Source organism: Pectinophora gossypiella, chromosome 10 (assembly GCF_024362695.1).
Source record: "Pectinophora gossypiella chromosome 10, ilPecGoss1.1, whole genome shotgun sequence".
NCBI lineage: Eukaryota > Metazoa > Arthropoda > Insecta > Lepidoptera > Gelechiidae > Pectinophora > Pectinophora gossypiella.
Genome location: NC_065413.1, coordinates 6993340 through 7002695, shown reverse-complemented (window position 1 = coordinate 7002695; position 9356 = coordinate 6993340). Strand labels below are relative to the sequence as shown.

At 35.4% G+C, this 9356-nt stretch overlaps 1 protein-coding gene across 4 annotated transcripts; it reads left to right on the top strand.

The window, feature by feature from the left end:
- Nucleotides 1–8: 8 nt before the first annotated feature.
- LOC126370218 (angiotensin-converting enzyme-like) lies at nt 9–9074 on the top strand. 4 transcript variants are annotated; one of them, XM_050015009.1, is made up of 11 exons: nt 9–313; nt 1371–1787; nt 1880–2041; nt 2142–2247; nt 2444–2779; nt 2868–3114; nt 3182–3333; nt 5073–5310; nt 7055–7153; nt 7575–7697; nt 8269–9074. In XM_050015009.1, the coding sequence occupies exons 1-11, from the start codon at nt 302–304 to the stop codon at nt 8642–8644; spliced, it is 2268 nt and encodes a 755-aa protein (XP_049870966.1). In that variant the 5' UTR covers nt 9–301; the 3' UTR covers nt 8645–9074. The 4 variants fall into 4 exon arrangements, with proteins under 4 accessions (XP_049870966.1, XP_049870967.1, XP_049870965.1 ...); XM_050015010.1 differs by having other exon boundaries at nt 9–336; nt 3200–3333; XM_050015008.1 differs by having other exon boundaries at nt 9–336.
- The last annotated feature ends 282 nt before the right edge of the window (nt 9075–9356 follow it).

The window sequence follows — 9356 nt, the reverse complement described above, 5'->3', positions numbered from 1 at the left end:
TGGCACAACAATGCCAGTGCGCCGGCGACGCAGGCGGGTCGCGTACACCGTTCCACGTTTTCAAAACAAAATAGCCGTTCGATTGTTCCAATTTGAAAAATTCATTACAAAACGACCAAACAGTTCGCAGTATTCCAAACAATGTACCATTTCTGAAATAGCGCGGTTGTCGCCGCCACGCACTTGTTAGTGAAACACGATAGCGTTTTGAGGGAGCCATGAAGATGTAGTGTGTGTTCCTGCTGGAGAGTGTTGCTCAAATATCTGACATTAAGACCGGATTGTTTGTTTGTGTTATAAGATGGTGCATTTTGTATGTATTTTACAATTATCCAGGTGAAAGGTTTCATTAGATAAACTTTAATTAGTACAAGTAGGCACGGCACAATGGTTCAAGGAAGCCGGGTCGATTAGTTTGGCTTATGCCATCTAAATAATATAATTATGTAGCAGGATCATTAAAAAGTATTATACTCATAAGTAGATATTTATAAGCTTTCTCAAGCGTGCATGCCATACATTATTATAGTAACACACAAGACTTGTCTATTTGCAACAGAATAGCTTAGCATGGGACTTCGAAGCACGTCATCAATATTAATGACTCCAATAGCCGACATTGGCGACTCTAAGACATTGTTTCACATTTGGTATATACCTCCAAATGTATGTGTAGGTAGGTACTGATAACGTCCAGTCATAAAACAAACCGTATTGGTTTTAGTTCTCTTACATGCTATTATCGCTTTATAAAGCATTCGAATTAAACTGAGGTGACATCGTATCACTATAATAAAATATGATCACTGTATTGCTAATAACGAATGATTCATGGCGGTATAACAGACAGTAATGCACATCAACCGCCTACTTTTCTATTTATCAGTAATTAATGTGTTAGAAATAATATTCTTCTTGTTTATAGTCATCTGTTATCTATCTTAATGAGACGTCTAGGTACTTTATAAACATTGACCTATTTAGTTTATTTTAAAACGTAAGGAATGTTTTTGTCTATTCATCAGTATGGTCAGTGTCCTTCCGAATTTAAATCATGTAATAGACAAGAAAATAACACAAATAATGATTAAACTAGGGGAGCACAGATTGACAAGAGGATGCGCCTATTTGGATATCTCACATTAGCTTATTGTAAAATTGTTCTCACGTGGTCGTATTCAATTCAATGTGCATCTCTGTTCTTAAGTCTTATCTCACACATCATGCACAATAATAACTACCTACACAGTCCCTTGTAGAATACATTAACCGTTTGTCCGGGATAATTTTACTCTTTATCAAGTACCATAGCAACGGTTAAAATTATCCCTAGGTACCTATACAAAAACGTCTTCTATTCATTGTTACAGCAATTAACATGTGTTGTAGCTGTAATTGTGTCCACGACAATGGCCGTCCAGTTTCCAGCGAATCCCACATCGGAAATGTCAGCCGATGAGAAAAACTTAATTAAGGAAAACAAGACAATTGATATGTCCGACGAAAGTGGCCACGAAGTAGAAACAGAAATGGAAGAAGTAAAAGATAAAAAGTTTTTAGATGATGCAATGAAAACTGTTTTGGATCCCAATACAATTATAGCGAAAACCAAAGATGAAGTCGAAATTTTTAAGTTCCAACTAGAAGAGCTGGATAAAGAGAATATAACTTTGGAAGCTTTTATGGAAGAAATGGATAATTTAAGTTTAGAAGTATGTAAGACATCACAAGAAGCATTGTGGTCATATGTAACTGACATCGCTAATGAAGGGAAAAAGAATAAAATGGTAAGGTTAATTAATTCTCTTTGTTTGTCTTTTTAATTGAGTTAGAAAGTGGTATTCACTAATTTATTATGTATATTATTATTATATTTCAGGTACGCATTGCAGCAGAAGAGGATGAAATTAAGAAACAGTATTGGAATATACTAAAAAAGAAATATTTGAACAATGAACAACTTGTGAGCGATCACAAACTGAGAAGAAAATTGCGAATAATCAAAGAAAGAGGAACGAATGTTCAAATGCCCCAAAGCAAGGTACGGGATCGTAAATAGTCGCAAGTACGATAACATTGATAAGTAATGATTACTGTCTTAGCTTTAGAAGTATATATTTATTTATTTATCCTTTCTATAGCAAAGAGAAGAAATCGATACAATGCAAAGGATTTGGAGCAGAGTGACCGTGTGTGCTTACAACGCAACATTTTGCAACACGGAAGATTCGGTACGCACAATGAGTGGTCAGTTAGTATTCATTAACAATTATTACTTGTCGTCTTGTTGATAATTTCAAATATAAACAATTGCTCCATCCTTGTCCAATATTTTATAGAACTATACACATAGGTTAAAATATGATTACACTGTAACAATAGCCTTTATACTCAATTATAACGACAGTAAGTGAACTATATAAATGGATGTTTACTATTTCAGATGTTATATCAATTTTTAAGACAAGCAACGATACGAAGGAACTAAGTTACTATTGGAAGGCGTATCGTGACACAACTGGGAGGAAAATAAGACCCATATTTAAAGATTATGTAATTAGAATGAACAATGTAGCAGAATCGGAGAATTTCACAGACGCAGGTGACATGTGGCGTTATGCGTTTGAAGACAGCAACTTTATAGAAGTGGTAGACAAAATTTGGCGAGAAATTAAACCACTATACGATTTAATACACGATTACGTTAGGGCTAAACTAAAAGCTCATTACAAAGATGACATAAAACGTAAAGATGGCATGATCCCAGCACACATACTAGGTACGTTGCATTAGAGCGTAGCGATTAGAGCGCCTGTTCAAACAATAAGAGCAAAAAGGTTTTACTACATATTTGCCTATTGTTTCAGGAAACTTGTGGGCTCAAGATTGGCAAGCTATTTACCCCACGGTGGCATCATTTCCTGAATACATTAGACCGAAAATTCTCAAGAACGAAACAATACATTCGAAGGATCTTTTTGATTCCGTTGACCTTTTCCACCAATCTCTTGGCTTTGAGAGCGCTAGAGATACTTACCAGGATATAAGAGAAACAATGACTACAGCTAATTGCTTGCCTTCAAGTCACGATATGTGCGATGGAGTTAATTACAAGTACGGCTGTTGCTAAGGAAGATTAAGTATATCAATTATGATTGTTTCCACAATGTCCGTAATATAGGAAATATTTCGTTTACAGAATAAAATGGTGCGGGGAGAAGATAACAGATGTAGCCGTGGGTTTATCGCGGGCTGCCAGACTACTAGGTCACGTGCAGTACTTTAAACACTATCGGCATCTTCCACCCCTTTACAGAGATGGGCCTAATCCTGGTATGTTTGATGACTAATTTATAAAAAGTCAGTCTATCTATAATAGTAAACTTCTGGATCAGGCTTTTCTCAGGATAGGTACAGTGCAGAAATGAGGAGATAACAGAAATATTAATGAAGTAACTTAATATTATACAGTATACTTAATATTATGCACACGGGTATTTTTCATGATGTCGATACTGATGTAAGTCGTGTATTAACTCATTAGTCCCATTGTGATAATTACTTGTTGCTGCAAGATGCTTTTTTTTTCAAAATGAGAATATTCTCAACGTAACTGCAATGATACTCGATAGTTTCGTGTATTTATAGAAACTAGTCGTGAGTAAAAAATGCAAACAAAAATAAACGTCCTCGATTGAAGCATAAAGGCAGTGCATAATGACTTGCTATGAGAACTGTCTTGAAGGACTTTACAATTACTGCGGTTGTACGTTCCACTAATATTGCCTTTAGTTTGAATGCATGACCCGAAACCTATAGTTGGGCTTTAATATCTTATTCAGTAGTTAGAGATTCATAGCTTCATGAATGAACGTATGGGTTTCTTAAAATAATTATTTTGTTAAGATTAGTGGGTCAGAGGACTTTTTTTGAATATTTGACGATCCGTTACAGTGGCTTCTTTGGGAATCCTCTTTCAATGTGCTTTCAAGGTGCCAAATTGCTTTAGAAAGGATTTGAGGACCTATTGCTTGAGAAAGCTTGGATATTAACGAAACGGAGAAACGTGAACCAGCTGGCTAGATAATTATGCAAATTGTAGTCTCTGCTGAAATGGGCGCGAGTTTATGTATGTATGCAAAGTATTATTTGTTATCACAAGTGTGCATGTTTGAGACAAATCATGCAATTGATCGATTGCAGCTTACGACATCGTATCAACAGTGGCTGCAAGTTGTCTTTGATTACTTGTGGCTCTGCCCACCCCATTAGGGATTACGGGCGTGAGTTTATGTATGTATGTATGTATGTATGCAATTGATTATTGGCCAAAGCAGTTTTTTTCCAAAGAAAGCTTGTTGGAAATATATAATTTAACATAATATATTTAAACATTTTCAGCAATCAAAATAGTAGGTACGTTTACGTTTATTAGGATTTAGTTTTGAGTGTCCACATAATGTACCTCTTTTAAGTAAAAAACACAAAGTTAATAGGAAGTTAGATAGTTGTTATGTAAATAACAACTTTATAATCAACTTCTTAACTTACTTTATTTGTTTCAGTTTTATTTCTTTAAAAAATATTTATTTATAGGGCCGCCCATATTGTACTGTATTCATGTGTTATGACTGATTGTTTAAATGTAGTTCTGTGCAAGAAAGTATATTTGATTTGATTTGATTTATAACATTTCAAACGACACAAAACACAGTTTGATTTCTTAAAGATCAGTGCCCGTAGCACACACGCATACTGCACGCGAGGCGATATTTTAACCAATAGCTAACGTTATATTGCGATTTTCATGTTACGGCTACAGGTTTCAACTAACGATAGCAATGATAAAAAATTGCTAATGCCTAACATACAATAACATACGCTCACTACTATATCCCAAATGGGGTACATCAGGGTACATCTATCGCAAGATGAACTAATTACCCACATGTAACCGAGCTTTCTGTTAGACCAAAGTGATAATTGGTGAGCCGTATCGCAGTCTCTAATGATCCAGCCAACTGATTTAGTGAAAACGGCACTTAAAATAAATTAATTTATATTTTTTTCAGCGTTCCACGACGCTATATCTGACATTGTAGCCGTACAGCTAACGACGCCAGAATACCTCAAGTCCTTGAACTTTGTAAAGGTGGAGACAGGGACAGAAGTCACCCTGAACCATCTCCTATGGGTTGCTCTGGAGAAGTTCCCACTTATGGCATATGCTTATGTACTGGATAAGTGGCGGTGGGACGTTTTCGGGAACAAAAGCTTGGAAAACTGGAACCAACATTGGTGGGATCTTAGGTAAGTGTTTTCGTCGTGGTGCAAGAAAGACGCGTCTCCAAGTAGCAACTATGTTTTCTTCATCTATAACGTGCCTTCGGAGCAAGGAATCTGTTTATTTTCGGACAACCAGGGGCCTGTTTCATAAAACTTACAATTGTAAACTACAACGACAATTTATTGTTCATTACGTAGCTAATATGAAACTGCAAAATTATGTGATCACACACTCCGCAATGTACACCAAATTGTCATTGTAATTTACAATTGTAAGTTTTATTAAACAGGTCCCTGATTACGTAATTGTAAGTTTATCTTGTCAGATAATCTATGATTTCTACAAAGATAGGCGTATTATGTTGCTATCATAAAGCGAGTCAAAGTTCATAATACAGGGTATTAGTGACATTGTAACGGATACTGAGGGGAATTCAGACAATGATTCTGAGTTAATATCAAGTGGAATTTTCCGTCGCAATATTCATGTATTTTTTTATGTTTTTTTAAATTATTTTCAATTCATAATTTTGCGATGGAAAATTCTACTTGATAATAACTCAGAATAATGAGCCGAATCACCCCTCTCGTAACAAATTACGATGTCACTAACACCCTGTACAAGTGCATACAAGTAGATAGACAGTAACTGTCCCTACAGTTACAAATACTGAGGGGGATGATTCAGATCTTGATTCTGAGTTGATATCAAGCGGAATTTCCTGTCAGAAAATTCATGAAAATTTTAGTATTTTTTTAAATTACTTCCGTTCCGATGTTAATTATGTACGATGTATTTGTTTTCGTTATGATGTTACTAACACCCTGTATATTACCATCCACATAAAATGGCACAAGAACAGTAACAAACGTCATAACTTCTTTGTAGCTTTGAATTTTTGTACTTCTGTCTTTACATCCATTAATGTTTTACTTGTGAGTTTATCTGCCTAATTGTATCTTCTTGTGAATTTGGATTTTCCTCATGACGTTAACTGACGTCCACGAATGCGAATTTGAAACTAGGTACCTACTGACTTTTTTGCGATCGGTTTCCTATGCTTTTTGTTTTAAAGTAGGTTCTGCATCTATGAACCGCGAATTCTTAATACTTAAACAACAGCTATCTGTTTATCTTAATGTACCCCCAATTGAAAGACGTCAACATTACCTTCTTAGCCCAAATCCTAACGATTTGGGTTGGCTTTGTACGTCTACTTATTTCTGTTTGCTGTTATCTGTCACCTACATTCCTATCACGTAATACTTACTCCCTGTGGACATTGGTAATCACAGTAAGTAGGATATTAGAAAGTTTTCTTAAATCTTCTCCTGGAAGTTCCTGATGTTCCTGGAAAGTATCCTATCTGTTATTTTTACCTCTAGGCTTTGATTTATCTATGTGCCAATTTTAGAATAGAATAGAAATTTTTTATAAGGTATAAAAGGACGCCAAAAATAAAAACAAAGCATTAACATCACTCAAAACAATCACAACAAAGAAAAAAGGATCTTCCTCGAAATGATCATGTGGTGGTGGACGTCCTGAGATAAAAGAGCCTCACTCAGCACAAGTCGCGGCGTGAACCATACTTTTATCACAACCGGTCCGAGCTTCCAAGGTTATACGGTATACGTCACTGAGCGTCTGCCTGGTGGTCTGGCTCTATGTTATAAACATAAGAATCTCCGTCTCCTTCTAGTACCATGAGTTTAGAAATGGTTTACCATTTATAATATGAATATGAACAAAATTTGTATTTTCTAGGATGAAAGAAACAGGAGTGTCTCCACCGGTGCCTCGCAACGAGAGTGATCTGGACCCCGCTGCCAAATACCACGTCGTATCACACGTCCAGTATATTACGTAAGGTTTTCTCCTATTTCGATTTCGATGCCTGCTTACCCATAGTCTCTTTTGGCTTTTCACTATTATTTAGTTTCATTCTTATAGCTTTGTTCGTAATTCTTTAACTTCTCTAAAACAATTAAAATTGTGTCTACCAAGTAAGGTTACTTGACGTCTACGGTTCTCGCACCATTGAGTTATTTTCACAAATTAAGTACAATTTTCATAAATATAGTTGGCTATCGACCATTAGGTATACGCCATACGGCTCTCCGTCTATCACGTTGGTATAACAAAAAGCTCGATGAAGCGTGGGTTTATTATGTTGGTACCTTTGACTACCCCTATTGGGAATATAGTCGTTGTCATGTTTGTCTATTAAGTATCTCCAAAAACATTACTTTTTATAAGTTTCATATGTTTCATGTTTTCTTTACAGATATTTGATATCCCACGTTCTGGAGTTCCAAATTCTTCTGTCCTTGTGTAGGGTGGCCAACCACACGGGACCTCTGCATGAATGCTCCTTGTACGGTGTCAAGGAAGCAGGAAAACTCCTCAGGTACATCCTACTTCCTCATTAAGATGATAGATTAGGAACCGGATAATTTTGCACGCATTGTTTTGTCTAATGCGTCGACAAGGCCAAGGTGAAAGGTGAAGATCGGTGATCTTACACAGGCCGCGAAAAAAGCAGTGGAAATACGAATATTTACTGTAGAGTAACTATTATAATAATTACGTTGTAAAATTATTTGAAGTACCCACCAACTACGCTGGAACGACGATTGTTAAAAGCAGCGACTTTTTTAAGCGATAAATCTTCAAAGAGACCATATACTATAACGACCATGTATAGTCACACAACGTTTATATTTATCTTGTTTAACTGTAGATAGAACATCAGCGTAATTATGAAACCTCTAACGCAAAAAGTTCGATAATGCGATTTTACTTATAACAGTTTTGACGTGCCAAAATTGGCTATAACGGATATGCACTGTCAAAAGTAATTTATCTAGCTTATTCGATCGAAGATATTAATCTTGCTGTAGTAATAATTAGATTGAAATTCCGCCTTTTTATTTATAAGTCACAACCATACTATAGATAGGTATGTTTTTTTTTTTCAGTGACGGTATGTCTCTTGGAGCGAGTGAAGATTGGCGTACTGTTTTGAAGGCTATCACTGGAGAAACTGAACTTTCGACCAAAGGGATACTAGAATACTTCTCAACACTCGAAGAATTTCTCAAAAAGGAAAACGTTAACTTAGCCAAACTCGATGTAAATGATATGGACCAAAGCGCACCCATAATAGTCGGTGCTATTGTAGTGTTGTTAACCATTTTAATTATAGTACTTTATTGTGTAAAGAAGCATGATGTCGGGAGCAGAGTATTTTCTGTTTGTGGTTTGAGTAAGAACGGCTCTTTAGATATTGTAACCAATGAAGTGCCCCAGGGTAAGACGAATGAAATCGACGGGATCAGTGAAGACAAAGTGTGATGCCAATGTTTCCTGCCGTACCTATCTCTTTACGAGGTCATTGGTCATGGACTTATATAGGTTAATTATTATTTGAACAAGCCTGACATTTGATCTGTTAACTGTGTTGATTTATGATTTTAAAGCGGCAAATGCAAATATCATGAGGCTTAGAGGAAAATTTACGCTTCGCTTACCAAAAATGCTTGTCAACTTTTTATTGACTTAGCATCTTCAAGGTCATAATATTCATCATTGTTCTAAAGATTGCAGATCATTACTTCAAAATTATGTTTTTAAAAATGGCATGGAAAAAAGCAAAGTTATTTAAATTCGTTTTTACACCATTAACATTACCAACTGTTCATTAAATGACAAACAAGCTATAGGTTTTATCAGTTGTGTGAATGTTTTACGTATGGTATTGACATGAATAAAAAAATATTAATGATTATTTCTTTTTATTAACCACCCTTATGCTATTGACGCAGTTAACAAAGCACTTAATAATTTCCATAAGTAAATAGACGAGTCTTTTGTTGTACCTATTTACTTGTATTTACATGGTTATTTGATCAACTGCTAATATGGAGAAAAGTAATAAGAATGTAAAAGTGCAATATACTGGTAATAATGTCTTTATATTTATTTGATGTTTTCAAAGGTAATCTCTGACAAAGAACATAAATTATAATAACTACCTAGATATCTATTCAAAGTTAACAAAGGCTTC

Coding starts and splice junctions, on each gene's coding strand:
- LOC126370218 (XM_050015008.1), top strand. CDS start 316: ATGTATTTTACAATTATCCAG. Junction 2,780..2,867: donor GATCCCAGCACACATACTAG/GTACGTTGCATT, acceptor CTATTGTTTCAG/GAAACTTGTGGGCTCAAGAT. Junction 3,334..5,072: donor CAGAGATGGGCCTAATCCTG/GTATGTTTGATG, acceptor TATTTTTTTCAG/CGTTCCACGACGCTATATCT.